We start from the raw sequence: 25233 nt of genomic DNA on the forward strand, positions 1-25233 counted from the left end.
CCCCTCTTTGGGAATGTGTCCAGTGTTTGTCACCAGGAAAGGCCTACCTGCTATTCCATGCCTTCCCAGGTGGCCTTAACGGGGAGGCTGTGACCAGGGACTGGGTTGGAGAAAATCAGCTCCCAGGCTGAGGTCCATGTCCCTTCTAGTGACTTTCTGATCCATTAAGACCTCTTTAAGAGTTGGTTCTCGGGCTGGAGAGATGGGTCAGTGGTTAGAGCACTGACTGCTCCTCCAGAGGTCCTGAGTTCAATTCCCAGCAACCACATGGTGGCTCACAACCATCTGTAATGGGATCTGATGACCTCTTCCTATGTATCTGAACAGTGTACTCATATACATGAAATAAATAAATAAATCTTAAAAAAAAAAAGAGTTGGTTCTCTCCCTGTCCCTGTCTCTCTTGCTCTGTGTGTGTGTGAGAGAGCAACATGGGCATATGCACATCTGTGTGCATGTGTGTGAAGACCCAAGGTTGCTGTCAGGGGTTTTCCTCGGGCACTTCACCTTGTTTTTAGACCAGGTTAGTCACAGAACCCAGACTCACTGATTTGCTAGGTTGGTGGTCGGTAACCCCAGGAGTCCTCCACATAAGCGCTCGGCTCCTGGCTGTGCCTGGCAGTTGAGTGGCTAAGCATGCAGGACGGCATCTGTAATTTCTTTCAGTCCAGCTAGGACACAGAAGGGCCGTGTGGCTCTGATATCTAGAGATATCCTGTGTCTGGAGATCCCGAAAGGGAAAGCACTCTAACTTACTAAAAGTGCCAGTGGCTGTCTGTACGCCTCGGGCACGACTGTGTGCCCACCTGAGATGGGAAGTCAGCACCTAGCACACCGTGCCGTTAAGGCCAGGACTTACAGATACCTGAGTCTCTGGAGGCGTTGATCCCATGTCACTGGAGGGATTCCAGCCAGACTTGGTGCCTATGAATGGTAATGACTTGCAATGGTTAGTGGTTGTTGTTTTTTTTTTTTTTTTTTTTTTAATCAACTTAACATAAACCTATCCATACCCGGTAAGAACCAATCTCAGTTGAGGAACTGCCTCCATTTGGTTGGCTGATTGGCATGTCTGTGGGAGCAGCTTCTTGGTTGGTGATTAATAGAGGAGGTCCTAGCCCACTGAGGAAGGTAACTAAGGGCCTGTGGGCCTGGGCCATATCAGAGATGCAGCTGAGCAGCCCACGGGGAGCCGGAAGTGGACGTTCCTCTGCGGTCGCTGCTCCAGGCTCCCGTCTGGAGTTCCTGCCTTGGTTTCCCTTGATGATGGACTAGAACCTATGAGATGAAGGAACCCTCCTCCCCACATTGCTTTTGGTCACGTGTCATTACAGCAACAAGAAGCAAACGAGGGCAGGGATGTTTGCTTGTCCCCATCGCTGGACAGTTCTGTTGATGGTGAGCTTGTCGGCTGAGTCTGGGTGTTGCTGCAACATCCTTCCATGCTGGATATGAACCCTGTGGAAAGCGGAGGAACGTTTGTCGTTCCTGGGGAGACGGATGCCATCCCTGCACCAGAGATGGTTGTACTGGCAGTGTTCTTCTCTCCTTTGGTTGAGGATGGCCTCCCCAGTCCTCCCCCTGGCTGACTGGCAGGAGCTGCAGCTCTCCTGGCAGCCTCAGGGTTTCCTGGAAACCGTGTCTTCCTGTGCCCAGAGCCAGCTCATTACCTGCCGCCTTGGCTCCTGGAGCGTGGTCATGTCTGGTTCCCCATGGGCTTGTCATTTGACAAATGAGTTTTGCTCACTCTGAGCTAAGGGCTTGGGGCGGGGCTCTGGGGGTGCCTTAGCTCCTCAGAGACTCTCCCAGCCTCTCTGTGCCACTGAGTGTCCACCCCCGCATGGCACAGGATCAGCTCTGATTGGTTGCACCAGTGTCTAAGGCTGAAGTTAAGAATGTGTTGTGCCTGGTGAGACGAAGCCAGATGCCTCCTCCCCTTGAGAACCGCCCTTTCTAGTTGTCTTTATGGTGCACAGAGCGTCCTCCGCGCATACTTTATTTTGAACAGCAAACTCTTTGAGGATACTTAGAATACGAATACTTTGTCTTTACCGAATTTAGACTTTTAAAATAAAAGGAGGCAAAGGGATTTACAGACTTAGTTAATATCCCTGATAGACTGTGTAATCATTGGCATGAAATACTGTTATGAACAAGTCCTTTAAGTGTCACTGATAAGAGGAAATTAGTGAATGCTTACAAATGTCTGATTATAAGCTGATTAGAAAACCAACTGTCTTGCTGTATGCTTGGTAAGTCATGGCGGGAGCGGGGGTGGGGGAGGGCGTCGTGTGGCGTACACTTCCAGAAGCTTCTTCATGAGCTCAGAATGGGCTCTGTCCTGCATGTGACAGATGGATGCTCTAGTGACTCAGTCAGTGTGAAGGGTTTGAGGAGGAAGATCTTAGGTTGAGTGTGGGTAATGCTTTATAAGTAATAGGTTTTAAGGTTTTAAGATGTGTTACAAGTCGTGACCTGATTTTATTGTCTGTATCCCTGTAAATCACACTCTTACGTTTGCATAAGACACTGTTCTGGCCCACTCACTGCTGGCTGCCTTCAGTAACCAGCTACTTTATAGCTGGCTTCCTAGGTTCTATGGCAGCTCTTCCTGTAGCTCATGAGGTGGGGCTCTGCAGCCCGCAGCCAGGCTGGAGCCTGGGCTGGGCTGGGGGCCATGGTGTCTAGCCTTGATGATGCTGGAGGGGTCATAGTCTGCAGGCCAGCCGGCTTCCTGCTCTGGAGACTGGGCATTTTGATTCACACTTGGTGTCTGTGGCTTGCTTCCTGCTGTATGGATATATCCTTGGGATATATTCATTTTTCTTTAAGTAGATTCATTACCTGAAATATTCACGGGAGCTGGCTAAACAGCCATTGGAACAAATGTACTGACAGTCCGTTTGTCCTCACTAAGTCTGTTAATTCGGACTGGCTACAGTTGTCACTGGGGAAGCTTGGGTGGTATGAGGCTGGGGCGGGGTAGGCAGGCCGCTGACAGTACTTTGCTTCTATGGGCTTGGCTGTGGCTGAGGCAGGCCCTGCCCTCATGTATAGCCCATCCCCCTCACACACACTCGCACTTGAGCGTGCACACACACTCAGGCACACATGCACACACCCCTTCCCTTTCCTCTTTAATGAATGTGGAGATGTCTGGCCCCTGAGAACCCTCCTGTGCTTTTAGCGCCATGTCTATTCCAGCCCTTGGTGATGGTTTGGAGGTGTGATGTGGGTGTGCTGGGAAGGCTATCACACAAGTGATGGCTGATCTGTGAGGAGAGAGACTGAGGGGGCCAGAACACAGGCAGGGGTAGGATGTGAGGCTAAGGAGTGAGAGCAGCTTAGCAGCCATGAGCTGGGTGCGTATCCTCAGTCATCCCCGTGGCCACCACCAGGGTAAGTGTTGCCATTCCTGTGTCACCCAGGAAGGGGTCGGGCTCTTGCCCAAAGTGTCGTTTCTTCAGGTTACAGACCCGTGTACATGGCCTGGCACAGATGTAGCCAGCTGTTACAGGGCAGGGGACAGTCATAGCCAGTGAAGCCCCATGCAAGGATGGGGAGTAGGAGGGGCCTGGAGGATCATGGGAGGTGGTGTGAAAGCTGGAAGGAAGGCTGGAGAGGGAGTTCCACACATGGGAAGAGCAAGTGGAGGTTTACAAGGTTACAGGTCATAAAGGGGCAGCCGATGGGACAGGTGAGGGTGAAGGTTCACCCTTTTCTAGCCATGCATGCATGTGGGGAAGGAACTTCTAGCCACCAGTCCCGTCCCTGCTGGGGGGTTTGGACCTGACGGTAGTGAGCTTTGGGGGTTTAGAAGCTAAGAAGAAAAATATAAATCTGAGTGTTTGGAAAGTGACTGTGAGGTCCGACAGAGGACACTCAGGATGAGGTTTACTGTCAGGGAAACCACAGGACAGGGCCAGAGGCTACAGAGGAGTGGGAGAGATGTAATTTGGGTTGGTGTTGAGAAATAGCAAGCCACAGAAAGAGAAGGCCGGAGGAAAAAGAATGGCCTGAACAGGGATGAAGGAGAGCAGCACTTTGGGAGCAAAAGGTCAGGAAAGAGCAAAGCCTGCGGGCTGTGTGGCTTTAAAGAGAAGAATGCCGACTTCAGGGAGCAAAATGAGCCTCGGTGGTAAAGACCTTGCGTTTCCTGCTGTTTGGAGACAAGGTTCTATTCCTCTGGGGTGTTAGAACTCAGAGGAGTGAGCCACCACTCCTGGCTAAACTAAGCTCAGTAGCTTAGAAATGGAAGTGACCAAGGACAGACATAAGCATGAACGAAAAGAGGTAGTTTGGAGAGAAATAAGAACATGGGAAATCTAGAGCAAAATCGGAAAAGCAGAAGCCCCTGGGTGGGGAGCCAGTGACGTAGGCTGGGCACGATGACCACAGGCTCTGGAGGTCCAGGGTGTGATAAACCTGGGCAGTCATGGACAGTGAGAAGGTGAGGAGTGGAGCTCACTTGCTTGCCCACGCCTGCCCTGTCTCCTGCTGGCATGGGAGCCAGACTTTTTGTCGTGAAGTTTGAAACTAGAAAGCAACCCGAGAGCTGGGCCCACTCCTTGTCTCTCCTTCCACATGTCCACTACCCCATCCCCAAAGTGTCCTTACCAGCCTGGGCTCTGCTCTTTAGTGTCCTTCCCTACTTCCTTTGTCCTCAGTCACTCCCAGCACCCTCTTAGCTCCACCCTGTCGGTTTCTGTCTCCTGGGCTCGAGTGTGTGTCAGATGTTTGGAGCTCAGAGAGAGACGATTGGCTGACTGTTGGGATTTCCCTGCTTCCCTCTATAGGTCATCTTCCATGATGTTGCTGTGCTGACAGACAAGCTCTTCCCTGTCGTGGAGGCCATGCAGAAGTACTTCAGTGCTGGCTCAGGGACCTACTACAGCGACTCCATCTTCTTCCTCTCGGTTGCTATGCATCAGATCATGCCCAAAGGTAACCTGGATGGCCAAGAGCAATGGCCCTGTGGTGTCAGGCTCTATATACACTCTGGGCTCAGTATGGTTAACCCCCTATTTCTGAGGGAGACGGGCTAGGTGCCTCCAAAGAGCCAGGTACAGCTTTGTCCCGTCTTAGTCAGGGTTTGTATTTCTGCACAAATATCATGACTAAGAAGCAAGTTGGGGAGGAAAGGGTTTATTCAGCTTACACTTCCACAGTGCTGTTCATCACCAAAGGAAGTCAGGACTGGAACTCAAGCAGGTCAGGAAGCAGGAGCTGAAGCAGAGGCCATGGAGGGATGTTACTTACTGGCTTGCTTCCCCTGGCTTGCTCAGCCTGCTTTCTTATAGAACCCAAGACCACCAGCCCAGGGTCAGCACCACCCACAATGGGCTGGGTCCTCCCCCCTTGACCTCTAGTTGAGAAAATGCCTTACAGTTGGGTCTCATGAAGGCATTTCTGCAACTGAGGCTCCTTTTCTGTGATGACTCCAGCTTGTGTCAAGTTGATACATAAAACCAGCCAGTACAATTGACCCCTTGTCAACTTGACACACAAACACATCACATTAAGCCTCAACCCTTATTTTCTTATTCATCCCCAAGATCTAAATAACTTAAGAGTCACATAGTCTTTACATACTAAAAGTTCAATCCATTTAAAATATCCAATATCTTTTAAAATTCAAAGTTTCTTAACTGTGGACTCCACTAAAATACTTTCTTACTTTGAGAGGAAAACATATCAGGGCACAGTCACAATCAAAAGTGAAATCAAACTCTACCCATCCAATGTCTGTCTCCAAGGGCTTGGGTCACTTTTCCAGCTCTTCCTTTTGTAGCACACATCCTGTCTTCTAGGCTCCAGATGCCTGTACTCCACTACTGCTGTTCTTGGTGATCATCTCATGGTACTGGCATCTCCAAAACTCTGCTGTCTTCTACTGCAGCTAGGCTTCACCAATAGCCTCTCACAGGCTCTCTTCATGGTGCCAAATCTCAACTCCTTTGCATGATCCCTTCTGTCCGGGGCAATCAATTGTAACTGAGGGTGCACCTTCACCAGTGGCCTTCCATGGCCTCTCACAGTGCCCAGCTTCAGCTGTTCTTCATGACCCCTTCATGTCTTCAAAACCAGTACCACTTGGGTAACTCTTACACAAGTCCAGCCACAGCACAAGGTACAACCTTGGCTATCTCTGGAACACAGCCTCTTTGTGCTCTCAGAAACACTTCCCAGAAGATTCACCTCAATGATGCTGGTCTCTTCTAAATTCTAATTTCTTAGCTCCAGCTGACCAGCATCAACAGTCCCAGTAACTCAAAGGTTCGCTTTAGTAGTTCTGGTATCTTGTTAATTACAGCTGATTCTTCAGCTCCAGCTAACCAAAACCACAGAATCTTCACAATCAAACAGCAACAGCCCTGAAGTGAGTCCTTATCTTCCCTCAGAAATTTCACAAGCCAGTCCTCCATCTTCTGCACTGTTCTCAATATTATCTTCCAAGCTCCTACAGGACATCCCACAGAGCTCTTCTAGCTCAAAGTTCCAAAGTCCTTCCCACAGTCCTCCTCTAAACATGGTCAGGTTGTCACAGGAATATCCCACTCCTGGTACCAATTTGTCTTAGTCAGGGTTTCTATTACTACACAAACATCATGACTAAGAAGCAAGTTGGGGAGGAAAGGGTTTATTCAGCTTACACTTCCACATTGCTGTTCATCACCAAAGGAAGTCAGGACTGGAACTCAAGTAGGTCAGGAAGCAGGAGCTGAAGCAGAGGCCATCGAGGGATATTTCTTACTGGTTTGCTTCCCCTGGATTGCTCAGCTTGTTCTCTTATAGAACCCAAGACTACCAGCCCAGGGATGGCACCACCCACAAGGGGCTGGGCCTTCCCACCTTGATCACTAGTTGAGAAAATGCCTTACAGCTGGGGCTTATGGAGGCATTTCCTCAAGGGAGGCTCCTTTCTCTGTGATAGCTCCAGCTTGTGTCAGGTTGACACACGGAACTAACCAGTACATCCCCTTGCTTGATCTCCTAGTCCTGTGAGTGACACACAAACTAAGACTTTGTCTTCTACTATGGCTTACATAGTCCCTCAAGCGGTAGAGCTAGAGGTTGAAGTCGTGGCTGTCTGGTTTAGAACCCTGCCTCTCCAGATAGCTTTCTGTCTCTTCATGACCCAGAGGAGAGCTTTATGGGAATGCCCAGTACAGACGTGGCTCCTGTTCCAAGGTCACACGCTGGCCCCTGCTCTGCCGCCAGCTGTATACATGGCTCATGGTAACATAGGCCATCTGGGACCTACAGGAAGTGGAAGGAGCTCCTTTAACCCACATACCCAGGGTTTTCTTGCCTTCTTTAGCTAAGTGTTAATGTGCTTCCAGAGGTTTATTCGTTCATATACCCAGGATGTACTCACCAAGAACAGTTACTAGGAGTTACTAAATCTCTGTGGTCACAGAGAGCAAGCAGCACTGTGCTTCCTGCAGCGTCTGGGCTGTGCTCTGCCGGGAGGTCGGGAGCTGCATGAAAGGGTGGCCATATACCACTGTGCGGTCCCCTGGAGCAGGCGGTTCGGAAGGCCTGCACTCCTCCAAGGGACACTTGGTTTTCGGACATCACGGATGCTGTCCTGAGTTGGTTCCTTACCTCTGTGCTTTCTTTGTGCTTATGTGTGCACCGTAGACGTTACTTCTGTGCTTCATTCCTGTTTAACTGCTGCTTTCTTGCTGTTTTGGTTATTTAGTTTGTTTCCTCCTCCTTCGGGACAGTGGGAGTGAGTGGGTGGGGCCTGGGAGGCAGGATTAAGCTTGTGACCCCAGAGCCATGTGAACGGACTTGGTGACCAGAGTTCCAGAGACTCCAGTTACGTTTCTGTGAACTGTGTGCGCTCCTTAATGCTTGTAGCATAAGGTCACCCCAAGTACATAAAGAACTTTAAAAACGTGTTTGTCCTCGTGACCTAACCAGGTCCTCATGTGTGCTACGTAAGTGCTCTGCCACTCCAGTTACACCTGTCTCTGCTTCTTCCATTTTAAAGGATTCATAAGATATCTGAGAACAATAATAAGTAGGAAAGGTTATGTATTTACACCACGTAAGATCAGCCTCCCCAGTCACTGCTCTCTTCTTCTTCTGTCTCTGACGTGTGTTTACGTGTGTTTTAAGGATTTGGACTTGGCATTCAGACTCCTCTTCTTGCGTGTCAGGACGTGAACCTGATTTCATTTCAACTCAGAGAACACGCAAGCACTCGAGGATATCAGCAAAGCCACTAATGTCACACCGTCGCACCTCCCCATGCTGTGTGTGAAGGCTTCCTGAGTGTCTGTTAACCAAATGAAGCTTAGCTCACTTTACCGGTTAGTCTCCTCTCCTGGGCTGGCTCAGTGCATTCCACTGGCTTTTTAATATTGTAAATTAGACTATGGCGGACATGCACGTGCAGAAAGATTATCTTCTTTCTTTAAGATTGTTTCACTGTCTTCCCAAGGGTGGAATTACCAAGCCAAAGGTGATCTTTACAAAGCCATGTGTGTCAGCTCTCTAGAGCCCCCACTGTGGCCTGGCATGAGTAGTTTCTGTGCTGCTTTCTAGCCCAAGTTGCTGACTTTTTGTGGAGCTCTGTAGACTTCTAGGCAGCTGCTCCCCCACTTGGCAAGGAAGACCTACAGAGGCTTGGGTGAGCTGGGTCTCTTCTGAACTTTTATTTTCCTGTCCAGACCTGAGTTCTAGTACATCTCTCTGCACAGTTCCTTGAAGCTTCCCTCAATTCCACCCTTTCCTCTGCTATAACTCTGCAAAATGGTCTGGTTGGGATAGGGGCGGGGAAAGCAACCCCGTGTTCTGTGCACTAACTGTCCCTTTGAAGCAGTGTCCTAAGACCCTGCAGTGCCCGCAGAGGAACAAAAGTCAGGCCAGGCGTGCATGCTGCCTTCAGTTCTTTTCAGCCCATGCTTTGCTTTTGCTTGCTCCAGCGGTCACATGTGGCTAGCTAGCCCATCCTGCTGTTCATGTCTGCTATCCCTCCACAGACCTGTGGCCACTCTCTGTTTTTCTCTCTTTCTTTCTGTTCCCGTGTTAGTTTTGTCACCGTTAAAAAACACCTTATGCCATAACAAATAAAACGTGTGCCTAACTGGAGCTGCAGGGAGAGAAGATCAGCTCCTTTGGGCTCGCTGTCGTCACTGTCCTGCATGACATGGCTATGAGGAACCATCAGCTCTGGGTGACATGCCAGTGAAAGCACCTCCTGAGAGGATTAAAATCCTGATTGTGTCAAAAGCAGCTGCTCAGGAGTCCCCCAAGTCCCCTGCCCCTGGCTTTGAACTCACAGAGCACTTTAAAAACTACAAGTGAGTTACTGTTTCTATGGTAGCCAATAATCTGCTACCTCTAACCACGGCCTCTAACTGTGGCTTCAGTAGAAACAACCTATAATCCGGGGAGGGACTAGCAGGCCTCAGGGATGCCTGCCTCACTTCTGCATAGTCAGGCCATGCACCTGCATGCACATATGCTTCCTAGATGTGCTGCTGAGGAAGGAAGTTACTGTGTGTGTCTTGTTAATGAATGGTGACAGCCTTGTTTCTTCTGCCTGTATCCTGATATATGTATGGCTTTGAATCCCACCAGCTGTGGGATAGAAGCTCGGAGGCTTAAGGGCTGTATACATGTGTCCCTATGGTGTGGTCCTATGGGTTGAACCCATGATATATCTGGGTTCCTTTGCTTTCTGTGCCCCACGTCTGTGAGGAGGACTGAGCTAGGCATCTAAGTGGCTGGAAAGGGAGCTCATGTCACAGATTGTCTAGTTCAGACTCTGAATCTGGTAGGGCTAGCTGCAAACCATAGCCTTGCATTTCACTGACTTGATAATGAGAAGCCATTTGGGGCACTGGTCTCCCTAGGCAGTGTTCCTGATTTCTGTTCTCATGGTTTGTCTTGTGTTGCCTGTCAAGTCCCTTAGAGTCATTAGGGTCTGATCTCTGGGCCTTTCTACTTCTTGGGGTACCTGCCATCACCTACACTAGCCACCCCAGCTTTTCTCATTCCTTCATTGTGACTACTCTCCCTTTCAATCCCTCTCTGCCTCTCTCTCTCCACTCTCCTGACTTGATTTGCCTCAGCAGTGGTATGTTGGAGAGCTCATCCCTGGGTGAGCACTTCTACCTGGCTGTGCCGTGCCTCTTGGCAGGAATCTATGGGAATATGTGTTGCCCTGTTTGGACCATCTGTCTGCCCTGCCCATATGGAAGCTCCGCCAGGGCAGGGACGTGTGTGTTTCCAGTGTTGAGAACAATCCAGATGTAGAGTAGGCACCCAGTAGGTACTTGCCAATTAAGTGAAGTAAACTTACGTTAGGTATACATTGGGAAATACTTTGATAAGGGGCCAGTCAGTAGCCTCGGGTGTCTCCTGAGCCACCGTAGACACACCTGGACATGCAAGCTGTGCAATCTGGGTGGCCCTTGCAGGTGGGGCACCTGCAGGATTTGAATGTCTCAGACCACGGTTCTGTGAGGCCCCACAGGAGGAAACACTCTGGACTCTGGATTCTGGTGAAGTTGGGGAGCCTCGACTGTCAGTGTTGAACATAGCGTGAGGGAGGACATTCTCACGTTGGAGAGGACAAAGGAACAACAGACACTGGGCCCCAGCCTGAGTGAAAACATCTGTGTGGATCACAGCAGAGGCGTGAACTCGTGTCCGCTGTTTGCTGGCAGCCGCTCTGCAGCAAAGCAGAGCCATTTGGTGCCTCTTACTCTGATGGGGCACAGCTGAGCAGATTTTCATAAATACTAAAAATAGTGATGTGGCCCAGTCCTCTTGTGTCAGGGCTGGAAGCTGACTCTTGGCGAGTGGAGACTCTCACCCTTAGTTCCTCCACAGGCTTCTGCTTTTAACTTTCCAAGGCTCCAGCTAGCATTTTGTTTTTATCGACTTGAGGTTAACCAGTTGGTGGTGTGCAGGACACGGAGGCCAGTGCTACTGAGTGCCCTTGGGGTGGGGACGGAGGAGAACCCAAGTGAGTGTGGTCACAGCAAGAGGTCACATGAGCAGCCTCTGCCCTGGAGGACTTTGGAGGAAGCTATGGGCTTATTTTCATGGAGAACAAGACCAGACACTGCCAGTTCAGTTAGTCTGAAGGCAAGCTTTGAGGAGTGGGGAGGACAAGGCTGAGAGACTGCACAGCAGGCCTTCCGGGGCATGGTGCTGGATGGGCAGCCTGGGCTTACCCCCACATGGCCTCCTCAGACAGTGAGCAATGTCAAATCCTAATTTCTTCTGTTAAGAGCTATAAACTGTGTTTAGGACAAGGAGTTACGATGCTTTTACCTCTCCACCTTGTAAGACTTGCAAATATTCTGCTCCCACCCAGGGAAACCTTCGCTCTAATCCAGGAATTCAGTGGCCAGATGTAGTGGCCTTGGAGCGCTGTCCTTCCCGTTCCTGCTTCATTTCCTGTGTGCCAGTTCTTTCTCAACTACCCAGCTGATGTAGATTGTCAGGTCAGACCCCAGGCGGTGGGGAAAAGGCAGATAACCACCTTCCTTACAATGAAAACCCAGTGCACTCCTTGCCTCCGTGTGCTAGCTCTTCAAGCACACTTTGTTGGTCCAGAGTAAAGTCTGCCTTGTCCAGACACTCCATTCAAACTTATTTCTAACGGGGTGGTGATGAACTCCAGTCTGCCAAGTGTGGTCACCACACACCTCTGGAATTGTTTGCTGTGTGTATTCTCTTGGTCTCTATGCATTTTGGAAACATGGGTCACACGGGGAGAGCGTTGCAGCAATGTGGTACCTCAGCTGCTCTGCTCTGGCCCCTTTCCCTCAGGTTTGTTCCTTTCTACCTTCCCACGTTCATCATGGTCTCCGTCTTCAAAGTAGCTTCTTAAGATAGAGTCTAGTCACCTGTACACTTTGCTGTCCCTCTTTCCAGGCCGACTCATCTTTTCCTTTTCGCTGGGTCCCTTCTGTCTGCCATACTATCTTGATCTCCTCTGTCTGCCTGCCTGCTTAGTGCGGGAGTCACCTTAGCCTTGAGAGGAAAAGGGAAATGTCTTCACTACTGCACTGAGCTGGGGAGTTGGGTACAATAATGAGTGTAAGCAAGGTTGGACCACTCCATGGGTAGCAAGAATAGTTTATTGGGGTTTAAACTAAAGCTGTCTCTTAGGGGATGGGGACAGAGGAAGCAAAGTGGCAGAAAAGCAAGTGGATCTCAGAGGACTCAACAGGGTGAGGTCTTTGAGCTGATGTAGGCTGTTTGGATTGAGACCCAGAAACTAGATGTTCTTCCTTGAGGTAGTTGACCTCTGGGGTGACCCCTTGAGTCCAATTTATGCTGCTCACATTAGTCATGGTTGTAAGACCACGATCTGCCTCCCCCCAAAAGCCACTGAGTGTCATGGCTCCTCAGTTAGGGGTAGAGGCTATGAACTCATCCCAGCTCCATGCTAGAATGTTGATTGGCTTGGTCTTGTGAAGATGTTGTCCAGGCAACCAGAGCTGCTATGAGTATGTGAGTGCTGGTTCTGGCTTCAGAGGACTGGTTTGCTCTGGCCCTCTCTGACCTCTGACTTTCTTGGATTTTCTGCCCCCACTTCCACAGTGATCCCTGGCTGCTGGGGAGGGCTTTGATACAGATGACAGTCATTTGCTCTCTGTGCTTCGACCTGTTGTAAATTTATACATTAGCTACCCACTGCACAGAGGACCTTCCTGATGCCTGAATCTGAGAGCTGCAGCAATGTGCTCGGAGTACAGAGGGCAGGCAATGCTTTGTCTGCTTAACACAGTGGTAGTAGTACTTTCACAGTAGGGCTGTCATCTTGGCCATGGGATCTTGCTCAGATTTGCCTTATCAGATGTTTCCTCCTGGGGAGTGGGCCTTAAAGCCAGCCAGAAAGCAGGCGGTTACGCCCGTTACGTCTGTGCCCTGATTGCGCCCATGTAAAGATTTTGCCATGCTAATCATTATTGCAGTCCACAGGGTTCACAGCTGGGAAGACTTCGGCCACTTTTCTCCCTAACAGCCTTTGCCTACCTTCTAGTGCTATGAAAGCGACATTCTTGGCTTTTTACATGAATTCTGGGGATCATATTCAGGTCTTCATGCTTATGCAACAAGCACTTTACTGACTGAGCTATTCTCCTATCCTCTGATTGATTGATTGATTGATTGATTGACTGATTGACAGATGGACGGACAGACAGATGGATGGATAGATGGATTGTTTGAGGCAGGGTCTCGTTAACCCTGGTTGTCCTGGAACTTGTTTTACAGACTGGGCTGGCCTTGAATTCACAGGTATACACCGGCCTCTGTCTCTGGAGTGCTGGGATTAAAGACATGAACCATCACACCCAGCCTATTCCCTGCTTTAAAGCAAAACAAAACAAAACATTTTATTTATGTGGTAAGGTTTGTCCATTGTAGGCTTTAATCACAGAGCTGTGAAATGAGCGCATTGACAGGCCCTGTGATGAGTATGCATGTTCACGGAGCTGATTTGGTGTTAGTGTCAAGGAAATGCCTTCTTCTGTCTTCTGCCCAAGTGCTCAGGCACTCCTCTGACACCTCAGGAACTTCAAAGTCACTGAGAAAGAGGATTGTTATGGGAGGGGCTGTAACTGGAGCACCGGGGGACCTGACTGTTTGGGTATGTGGTTCCCCTGCCCCCTGTGACATTATTTCCACCCACATGTCTCTATTTTTCCTTTCTGCTTAAAACATTTTTCTGTTTCTGTGAAACAGAAGTGGAGTGGGGGCTTTGGTTCATTGTGCCATTCCCTTAGCAAGCCTCACTTCTCCGTATTTTCAGTTCAGATCCTGGTAGAGAACCATTTGGCCAGCCTATTTAGGTCCCAAAGTGCATATTTACTTTTATTTATTATGTTTTGTTGGTGGGACAGAGGAGGTGGACCATGTGGTCCAAACCCACCCATGTGTGGCTGCTTCTCCAGCAAGAATGTGGGGAGTGGCCACCACTCATTCTCTGGCACAAAGCAGCCATGGGACTGGATGCCATGCTAGGCATGGGAAGAACAGGGAGGGGAAAGATGTGGACCAGATGTAGGTTTTGCCCTCGTGACTTCCATTTCTAGTGAGAACATTAGATGTTTATACAGATGTTTATAAGGAGAGGGAGGAAGGAGGGGCTACCTGAAAAATGCCCTCCTTGAGGGTGTTACAGGCAACCTCTGAGATAGCCCCTGTCATTGTCACCCCTGTATTTGGCCTCTGGTGACATCCGTTTCCTTTGTGTTGAGCTGGGCTTCTTGGTTTGGCTCTGATGAGTAGAATATGACAAGTGTAACAGACATTGATTCCATGGTTTTTATTGAAGACAGCGGCTTCCATCCTGGCTTTCCTTTCTCCCTAGGAGCACTTCAGAGGACTAGATGCTGTCCAGTGAAATGTGGAGGGAGGGTCCTAAGGAGCTGATGTTTCTGGTCAATGGTCGGAGAGCATCTTAGGGCAACAGTTGCTAGGCTGATGGGCTCGGGTCCTCACTTAGTCATGGCTGAGACTGACTGTATATAGCTTATGGGCTGGAGCATCCAGCTGAGCTCTCGAATCTTACCCCAGAGGGAGCATCTTGCAAGACTACAGTAGACATGACAAGCAGGATACAGACATTGGTGTCCTCAAGCATGGGGCATTTCCTTACCACAGGTGGATCTGGGGGCGGGGGGTGGGGTGGGGACTTTCTGTTCCCCTTGGTAGTCTTTCAACTCACCGTATCCACTATTCGACTTTACTATTTCTAGGCTCTTGTGACGGCAAGAGTGCTATAGAGGCCGGATTGTGTCATCTCTGGGGAGTGGTCTCTTTTCTTTCAACGTACTACACAGAGAATTCTCTCAAGTTAGTGCATGGTTCAGTAATCCATGCTTAGTAGTATTTCCTGCTGTGATGTAGCTTAGTTTGCCTAACCATTCATCCACCAAAGAACACCCGGCTGTCTTCAGCTTTCAGTGGTTATGTACACATCTGTGTACAGGTCTTTGTGTGAACATAAGTTTTATTTTCTTGGCACATATGATCAGGACTGCATTTGCTGGGCTCTGTGGTACTTACATGTCTGTCGGAAGTCAACAGTTTTCCCCAGGGTAGCTTACTGTTTGCACCCTGGCCTCACAGTGTATGAGTTCTCCCTTTCTTTTCATCTATAGGTTCTTGGACTGCTGCCGTCTCTGACCCACTGCTGGCGATAGGACTGTGTCTTGATCTTCTCATGAGTGACACGTGTGAACTATTTGGCAACAGCCAGGCCGTGTGTTTGATTCCTTTCTGTGGGTGTATTTGAGATAGTGTTGCAGAGTCCTACAGAAAAGTACTGGAGGCAGGCACTTAGTAACTCTGCCCCACCTTCCCTGGCGGGGCTGTTCTTCAGGGCAGCAGGCCACGAGCATTGCCCCAAGTCAAGCATATCCAGTTTGGCTTTTGTCTGTTTGTTTTTTTGTTTGAGCGAGGCTGTCCTGGTACAAATTGGCCCTGAACTCCTTCAGCCTGTACCTCCCACGTGCGGGAATTGCGGGTGTGTCAGACCACACACATTTGTTCACACGAATCCAGGTGTCCGGAGGCTGGAGAATGGAGAAGATCCCTCAGGAGTTGGGGTTGCAGGCAGTTGTGGGTCATCTGACATAGTTGCTGGGAATCAAACTTGGGTCCTCTGGAAGGACAGTCAGGTTCTTGCCTCTGAGCTGCACATCTCTCTAGCCCAGGATTTACTTTTAAACGATGCTGTAGTAGTTTGAATGCTTGGCCCATGGGAGGTGGCACTATTAGGAGGTGTGGCCTTGTTAGACTAAGTGTGACCTCGTTTGAAGACGTGTCACTGTGTAGGTGGGCTTTGAGGTCTCCTAGTGCTCAAGCTTTGCCCAGTGCAGACGAGCGTCCTCCTCCTGTGGCTGCCTTTGAATGAAGATATAAAACTGTTGGCTGTTCCAGTGCCATGCCTGCCTGCACACTGCTGAGATAAGGGACTGAACCTCTGAAACTGTAGACCTTTTTAGGCTCCTTCCTAGTGTGTGTTGTGGACTGCCCAGGCCTGGTCCGAGCACTCAGACCTCCCAGCCCTTCATTATTCCCAGAACAATTCATTATATTCATTATTTCAGTCCCTGGTAATGAAGCAGATAGAATTCATCTCCCAGCAGCCAGTCTGTAGCAATTGGTTCTGATAGAGGTTTGTTCTGTCCTGTGTACTTGGCAAAATGCCAAACAATATTTACTTCCTAACCTGAAGTGTTTCTTCTTTTCTTGCTATCTGAGGACTTTGTAGATTTTGTCTGTATTTTCTGTGGCGAGCAATTTTTAGAGGCAAGGGTGGGAACGTTTTGTTCCTCGTGGTGAAAGCTTCAGTACCCGAGTTAACTACCAAGAGCTGTGGGTACAGCGTCCTTGTGAACAACATGAGCTTTGTTGCTCCTGTGACGGGTGTCTAAGATTCTGCTATGTGTTGCCCGATGATTGAGAACAAGGGAGCAGCAAGCCCAGTGTTTAATGCAACTTTGTCATGGAGCTGCTTAAAATAGTACTTTGAATTTGGGGAGTGTGTGTGTGTGTGTGTGTGTGTGTGTGTGTGTATGTGTGTGTGTGTGTGTATGTGTATGTATGTGTGTGTGTGTGTGAGAGAGAGAGTGTGTGTGTGAGAGAGAGTGTGTATGTGTGAGAGTGTGTGTGTGTGTGTGTGTATGTGTGTGTGTGTGTGTATGTGTATGTATGTGTGTGTGTGTGAGAGAGAGAGTGTGTGTGTGTGAGAGAGAGTGTGTATGTGTGAGAGAGTGTGTGTGTGTGTGTATGTGTGTGTGTGTATGTGTATGTATGTGTGTGTGTGAGAGAGAGAGAGTGTGTGTGTGAGAGAGAGTGTGTATGTGTGAGAGAGTGTGTGTGTGTGTGTGTGAGAGGGAGAGAGAGAGAGTGTGTGTGCGAGAGAGAATGTGTGTGTGTGTGAGAGAGAGTGTGTATGTGTGAGAGAGTGTGTGTGTGTGTGTATGTGTGTGTGTGTATGTGTATGTATGTGTGTGTGTGAGAGAGAGAGTGTGTGTGTGAGAGAGAGTGTGTATGTGTGAGAGAGTGTGTGTGTGTGTATGTGTGTGTGTATGTGTATGTATGTGTGTGTGTGTGAGAGAGAGTGTGTGTGTGAGAGAGAGTGTGTATGTGTGAGAGAGTGTGTGTGTGTGTGTATGTGTATGTATGTGTGTGTGTGAGAGAGAGAGTGTGTGTGTGAGAGAGAGTGTGTATGTGTGAGAGAGTGTGTGTGTGTGTGAGAGGGAGAGAGAGAGAGTGTGTGTTCGAGAGAGAATGTGTGTGTGTGTGAGAGAGAGTGTGTATGTGTGAGAGAGTGTGTGTGTGTGAGAGAGTGTGGATGTGAGATAGAGAGTGTCTGTGCAAGAGACTGTATGTGTGTGTGTGTGTGTGAGAGAGAGAGAGATAGGGGGGGAGAGAGAGAGAGAGAGAGAGAGAGAGAGAGAGAGAGAGAGACAGAAAGAGAAGGAGAGACTGCTGTCTGTCAGTGAGTGTGTGCCTGTCTAAGAATGTGTGTATGCCTGTTTATGAGTGTGTGTCTATCTATGAGTGTGTGTATGTATGTGAATGTGTGTGTATGTATATGTATATGTCTTGTCTGTGAGTGTGTCTGTGTCTGCCTGTGTGTATGTGCCTATGTAAGAGTGTGTGTTTGTGCTTGTCTGTGAGTGTGTCTATGTGTATGGTTGTTTTTCTGTGTGTGTGCACACACATATGTGTGTGGTTTAGATGATATCTGACACATAAGTGTTTGATACTATGTAAGTGCATGCTTGTATTGCTCTTGCTAATGTGGTCCAGGTGAAACTTCCCTGCATCTAGTGTCCCTACTCCAGACACCTAGCAACCTTTCCTACTCTTGAGTATAGCATGGCCTGCAATAGCTTCTTGTGCCCTTGGCCTTTCCAGCCTGGGAAGCTTGCTCCTCTTCAACTCTTTGAATGCCAAGAAGGATGAACAGCAAGAGCTCTGTTTGCGTGACCATTGTCCTTTGGGTCTACCCACTACTCCCACCAACTTATCCATTTTATGAATTGCTGTTGCAAGTTTGTGACTCCTGAATTTGTCTCCCTTCCTTCCCAAAAGTTCTTCCAGGGTGTTTTGTTGTTGTTGTTTTAATCAACAGTTATTCCACACTCAGGAAATGCAGGCAGAATTGGGTAAATCTGATACACACTATCTTCCCAAACCTCAGTTGAGTAGTTACTGGATTATCTTCTGTCATGAGTTAGTCATCCTTCTGCGATCAGATGTTATGGATAAGGGGAAGCAGAGAGTCAAGCCTGTGATCCATCTAAAATCAGTCTCTCCATTATCTAGATAATGGTGGGTGGGTCTGGCATGGGGCCCTCCCAGCATTGCTCTGAGGGCCAATGGAGGAGAGCCGAGTTTGTTTTCTTTGTTTGTTATTAACACATGGTAACTTACTTACTTACTTATGGAACAGATGTGTTGATTTGGTCCATCGTTTTTTTAGGTAGTGATCACTTCAGTCATTGGCATACCTATAATTTAATACAATTATCATTTCTTTCTAGTAAAGAATTAAAAAATCGTCTAGTTTTTATGGAATACTAAAGAATTGCTATGGTTAGACTATGGTCTGTCTCCCTGTCTTAATCAATGTTCTATTGCTGTAAAAAGACACCATGACCATGACAATTCTTATAAAGTAAAGTGTTTGACTAGGGCTTGTATTGGGAAAGCATTTAACTGGGGTAGGAAGCACGGCAGCTCACAGGCAGACATGGTGCTAAGGAAGGACCTGAGAGGTCTACATCTAGATCTACAGGCAACAAGGGCAGAGAAATCCACTGGGCCTGCCTAAGGCTTTCGAAACCTCAAAGCCCACCCCCAGTGACACACTTCCAACAAGGCCACGCCTCCTAACCCTTTCAAATAGTGCCACTCTCTAAGCCTTCAAGAATATGGGAGCCATTTTTATTCAGACCACCACACTCTCTAAATTAACATCGACATTTAATAACCAAAGCTTTCTGCTGATGATATTAAAAGGGCAGAAATTCAGTCTAGTAACAGTGTTTAGGGTACGGGGCATGTGGAAATGATCAGACTTGGTCATTATGGTGAAACTTCCATGGCTGAATACGAGTGATTTTAAAAAGGAGAGGGAGAGAGACCACAAACTGAGATCCCATACATGTACCTGTAATGACGTGAGGTATCTGGGTGGAGAGGAAAAGAAGGCGAGTGTAGTAAAAATCCCAGCCTGGGACTTCTTCCCCACCTTAGACCATTTATGTTCCCAGATGAAACACACACACAGCCTTTAGTTTTGAATAGCCTTAGGTAACACAGTAGCTTGGCAGCTGTCTACCCTCCATGCTGTTAGAGTCTGCTTTCCTACTGATAACCCCGAGTTACCACTTACTGTTTACTATGTTCTATCTGGGCTGCTCCTAACCCAAGTGGTCATCCCTCTGGGCCACGTCCTTTTGGACGTTAGCCCATTGTGGCTCTCCTCCTCCCTCCTGCACTTTCTTCTATCCCATGATGGCTTCTCTCTCCTCCTTCCTCATGCAACATCCTCTCTTCTGCAAGCCAGCAAAATCTCAACCCTGCCTATGTCTTTTCTCCCCAGTATTGGCTGTTGGCCTCTTTATTCAACAATCAGAATTGACATGGGGTCAGGGTTGCAGACTCCAGGTAGTGGGGGCTAGCACTTAGCATTACAGTAGACAATAACAGACAAAACCTCAATAAGGGAGAGGGGGAAGGAGGCTGGAGGTGGCTCACAAGTATCTATAATATGGTATTTCAATAGCCAACTCTAAAACTATAGGTCAGATAAACTTTATTGTTCTGTATAGTTAGTCTGCTTCTGGTATTTTGTTACAGTGATAGAAAGTTAACTAATGTAGGAGGTGAAATATATCTATGATGAAAGTCAATGAGATATTAAATAAATAGAAATGTAGCCATAGATTGGAAGAGTTGCTGTTACTAAGATGCCATACTATTCAAAGCAATTAAAAAATATAATGCTATATCAAAATACCATCTCTAAACAAAGTCTTGGTCTGGTCCTGGCATGATAGAAGCCTGTTAGTCAACAGGCAAGGTGGTGGGAAATGGAGAACTATATTAAGAACTTTCAATTTTGTTTTTTGAGACAATTTTGTTTTGTTTTCTGTATAGCCTTGATTGTCTTGGAACTCCCTCTGTAGACCAGGCTGGCCTCAAACTCAGATCCTCCTGCTTCTACCTCCCAAGTGTTGGGATTAAAGGTGTGCACCACAACTATCTGGCCACTTTCAAATGTATTTAAACAGTGTGCCTGCTGATCAGAAGAGGGTACAAATGACCTTAGTCACAAAATGCTTTTTACTTATGCATATCTCAAAAATACAGAGATTAAATGATTATTGTCAGAGCCCATTGTTCTTATACTGATGAGCTTTGTGTAGGTCCTGACACAGCGTGCAGCGCATAGGCTATGGGGCTTGACGAAACACAAGGGGCAGGAGAACTTACATAAACCGTTTTTCCCCACAGAAGCAAATGTTGTTATAAAATTTGTGTGGAACTTCAAAAGACCACAAATAGCCAAATTAATCTTGAGCAAAAAGCCCTCAAGCCAACCAAGCAGACAATGAAAAGCCACAAAGCAGGGCCACTGTCCTGCCTGGCTCTACAGCATAGTACCAAGTGATAGCCGGGACCAGACACCGAGCAGTGGGCAGGAGGGCGCCCAGAGCAGTCAGTGCACACACATCCGACTCTTCTCAGTGAAGACAGTTGCTTCATACATGGTGCTTCACACTGTTGACACACACACTGAAGACAACTAGACCCACCCTCTCATCTCCTATGGAAATCAAATCAAAATGGACTGAAGATTGAACCTAAGACCCCAGACTAGGAAACTGGAGCACAGTCCAGGCCTGTTTTCCTGCGGCTCCTTGGTTTGGGCAGAGGATTTGAGCCTCTTTGGAGATAGCGTAAGCCAGGCCGTTGCTGACACTGGGTAGGCGGGGTGAGAACTGTACTTGGCAGGTAGAGGGTGGACGGACCAGCGGCTTCCTGGAGTGTCAAGGATGTGTCTTGAGATGCAGTGTGCTGGTGGCCGTCTTCAGCTGCACACGTGTGACTCCCGAGTGCTGTTTTCCTTCGAAGACTCTCTAAGCAGTCAGATAGAACACTGCATTTTCATATTCCAACAGAAAATGGAAGCGAGCTTTATTGCTTCAACTTAAAAGCTAATTGGACTGAGAGCGAGCTCCAGGCCAGGATGTCCTGGGAGTAACTGCTGTGCTGCACAGTCCCCACTCAGGTGGTTCTGCTGTGAGAGGGTTGACCAGCACTGGCCTGAAGAGGGACATACCAGTCCCTACACCAGACACTTCCCCTGCTAACTCTGTCTTCAATTACGCTACTTTAAAAACGTCTTCTCCATGAAGTGACAGTTAATGTCTTGCTTAGCCGGCAATTATAGACTGTTTAGTCTCCTCTTACCCAGTATTCCTCATTACTTCGGCATTTTAGTTTCTGCAAAGCACTTTTTAATAATCCTCATTTTCTTGTCTGATATGTCTGTTTAATTTAATTTTTTTGTATGTAGTTCGGCTATATAATAAGCCAAAAATTGCCATTCTGTACGGGAAAACTTTTAGTGTAATGATAAAATTATATAACAGACTCAAGCATATCGTTTGTGTAGAGTCACAAACGGAAGACAAAAGCTTCGTCCTTTCCACAGAACTTGCTTCATATGGTCTCTGCCTGCCCTTCATTGCTGTGCCCCACTAAAAGCTGCTGCCGTTATGTGAGGGAAGAGCCCTCAGAGGGATCTCTGGGTGTTAGCATTGCTGATCTAGGGCAGTACTGTGGGGATGGAGAGGAAGCTAGGGCCCTTGTGAGCTTAGCTATGGGACCAGTGAGTGGCCAGTGACCATTGAGCACTCTCTGCTGTCCCCAGCACCTGAGGGATTGCTAGTTTCTATGGCTGTGCTGCCGTCTGGTAAGGTACTCCCTAGCCTCAGGTGGATTTACATCCATTTAATCAAAAGTAAAGGAAACAAGTCTGACCCCTCAGCACCCAGAGGATGAGGGTCGTGTGTGACTACTGGCGGCTGCCCTGGATGGTTTAGATGCTGGGCAGGCCATCTCTGCACAGTGCTGTTGGAGGGCTGTGGGGGCTTCCTGGATGGTGTCAGAAGCCAGCACTTAGGTGCCCCTCCCGGCACTTCCACTAGACTGTTGACTGAAGTCAGGAAGCGAGGAAGACAAACAGGTTACAGCCCTGGGCAGCCTTGAGGAAACGGCAGTACCAAGCAAGGACACAGACAGGTTTTAGACACATTCCAGAGTAGCCTGGTGGGCAAGGAGGGCCTGTAGCCTGGCAATCGTGCCTAGTGTGCTGGTGACACAGACCAGAGTCACTTGGGAATGTTAGCTGAGGAAATGCCTCCATCAGATTGGCCTGTGGGCATCTTCTTAATTGATGTGAGAGGCCTCTGCCCTCTGTGGGCAGTACCATGCTAGGCAGGAGTCCTGGGTTCTATAAGGAAGCAACTGAGTAGATTATGGAGAATAAGCCAGTAAGCCACCGCCGTGTTCCTTCATGGTCTCTGCCTCAGTTCCTGTATTAGCTTCTCCTCATGATGGGCTGTTGCCTGCAAGCTGAAATAAGCCCTTTCCTTCCTGAGTTGCTTTTGTTTGAGGTTTTTACCCCTGCAAAAGTAACACAAACTAGAACTCCCAAGCCCCAGGCTCCTAGAAGCTCTCTGGGTGTGGTCTGAACATCAGGACTCAGTCTGGGCCCTGGCAGGCATGGCTGTCTGAGAGGTTGAGTTAGCTGTGCAGGGAGGACAGGGTCCTAGTACAGGTTACCCTGCTACACAGCTGCTCTGGAGAGCTCTGTGTTGAATTGAGAAGGTTGGCAGGAGAAGAGTCATTCAGTGAATCCCTTTTATTACCACACAAAGTGCCCTTTCCCTGGGATCTGGACCTTTTTTAAGGGGGAAAAAAAAGGAACAAATAGGAAAAAGATGGGTTTTCATGTTTAAAAGCTGAAAGAGGCATTGTCCTTGGAAAAAATCCGGTCATGTCTCAGTGGGATTCCTAGCGGGAACAATTGTAGCTGCCTGAGAGAGTCCAGCCAGGGAGGAGTCCATAATGGCTACCACCCACCCGAGGAGGTGGGCACCCAGAGCCATCTTTACAGAAAATGTCAAGGCGTGGACGTCTCGAATCATAATGCCAACAGGACATCGAGAAGAGCAGTAGAAATAAACCCAGAAATGCTCATGAGAAGTGCTAACAGTTTGTTCTCAGAGGGTTGGTTCCCCACAAACCTGGGACCATTGTCACAGCAGCTGCTGTAGTTTTCATTTAAAATGAATTTCAGGTTGGGAGATAACTCAGTTGGTGAAGTACTGCTGCACAAGGATGCGTATCCGAGTTCTGTCCCTAGTATCCATGTTAAAGCAGTGAAGCTGCGCGTGCGTGCGTGCGTGCGTGCGTGTGTGTGTGTGTGTGTACACATGCATGTGTGTGTGTTGGTGTGTACATGCGTGTGTGTGTGTACACATGTGTGTGCGTGTGTACACATGTGTGTGTGCATGTGTGTTTGTGTGATGTACATTCCACGGCGAGTGTGTGGACATTAAAGGACAGTTTAGGGAGTCCCCACTGTTTTGAGTCCCAGACTTAGCAGCACACACCCTTACCCATTGAACCATTTGGCTGGCCCTAGTATGCAACTCTTAATGCTATTGGTCTACAAAGTATTGCCTATAGTGTGTGGACACAGATGCTTTTGTTCAGTGTTAATTTTGTTTTGTGTTCTCAGCCTGGTGTCTGAGCAGTTGTCAGTGTCTGTGCAGCTTATTGGGCAATGCCACACAAGTCTCTGGACTAGGTTTGCTCATATAAAAGGTTTCAGAGGATTGAATACACTGACCAGTATGCTCAGCCTAGTCAACATAGTGACCCATAGGATAACATTTATTGTGATGATGTGAGGAGGGTAAGACTCAAAGAAATGCAGTGACTCTAAAGCGCTCTATTTCAGCAGGACCAGCCTGTGCTACTCTACAGGGCTTACCTAATGGCAGTGATATGTCTTTGTCAAGTTAACTCATGGACTGATGGCTGTGCTGTGAGGCAAATGAAACATGGCATTGGGCACTGAAAGACTTTGTGTCCTTCCAGGCCTAAGACTGCGGTTCAGAGATCGCACATGATGCACAGAACTGTGAGAGCTATTAAACCCTGAGCTGGAAAGGCCCTTTGTGATAACTGGGTTTCCAGTTCCTGGGGATGTAACGGTGGGGCCTGGGGGTGCAGCCAGTGGCTCTTGATCTGAAAAGTGCCTGGCAAGGCTACTGTAGGACTTTGCATTTCTGAAGGCTTCTGAGGGGAAATAGTACCTGGGTCCCGGTTTGCCCTGCTTTGGAGAAGAGATAAGACAGCAGAAGAAAGTTTACAAATTAGATGTAGCTGCCACTGGAATGCACTGCCTCTGGGTAGCTTTTCCCCTCCTGGCCAGAACTATCACAGTGGCTTTCTTCATTGTCAGGCAGAAAGAATTGTAGTTGGAAGTTAGAGTTTGATATTGCACCAGGAGTCCTCTCGAAGTGCCCGGAGCGGAAGTGATGTTTAACTGTTTTCTGACACCCATCTTACTAAGATACAACGTTTGTTAGCCATGTCTAGGCATGCCTTCAGTTCCAGATCTTTCCAGATTAATAAAAACATGTTCACTGGAATGTAGCCTGCATCATGAGTTCCTGGATGCAAATGAAAAGTTGAAATCAACAGGACTCTACCTCAGTGCACCAGCAAAGCAGCTAAAAGCAGAGAAGCTTAGACAATCCCTAGGGAAGCTTCCAATGTTTGTCTCCTGTTTACTTCAGCTTGTGAGTTACAGCAGTAAGCCCAACACGGGTCATTAGGAGACTGTTGGCGTGGTTCAGTGTGCTCATGGCTCCTTCTCACTCTCTGGATAAATTGAAGTCTCCTAAGACAGTGAACAGGCCAAAATGGAGAACAGACTGCAGTTGCTGTTGCCAGTGAGAAAACTCGGGTGCGTGACAGAGTGCTCCCTGTTGTCCCACCCCATGCACGCGCACGGGTCCTCAGTTCCAACAGGGAGCTAAATTCTGCTGAGGTGCTAGGGACACCTGGGTCAAAGAGACAGATGGGGCCTCATGTGCAACCAAGAGAGACCTCATCCAAGGACTGGAGCAGGTGGTGGTGGGTAAC

At 48.3% G+C, this 25233-nt stretch overlaps 1 protein-coding gene across 2 annotated transcripts in view; it reads left to right on the top strand.

Moving 5' to 3' along the window:
• Xxylt1 (xyloside xylosyltransferase 1) overlaps positions 1-25233 on the top strand; it is a 132448-nt gene that overhangs the window by 24326 nt on the left and 82889 nt on the right. For both annotated transcript variants that reach the window (XM_344027.10, XM_063270940.1), the window contains exon 2: positions 4797-4944. In XM_344027.10, the coding sequence (XP_344028.5) occupies positions 4797-4944 (148 nt within the window). The remainder of the gene's footprint in view (positions 1-4796; positions 4945-25233) is intronic.

The sequence above is a fragment of the Rattus norvegicus genome, chromosome 11 (genome assembly GCF_036323735.1).
Source record: "Rattus norvegicus strain BN/NHsdMcwi chromosome 11, GRCr8, whole genome shotgun sequence".
Classification (NCBI taxonomy): Eukaryota; Metazoa; Chordata; class Mammalia; order Rodentia; family Muridae; genus Rattus; species Rattus norvegicus.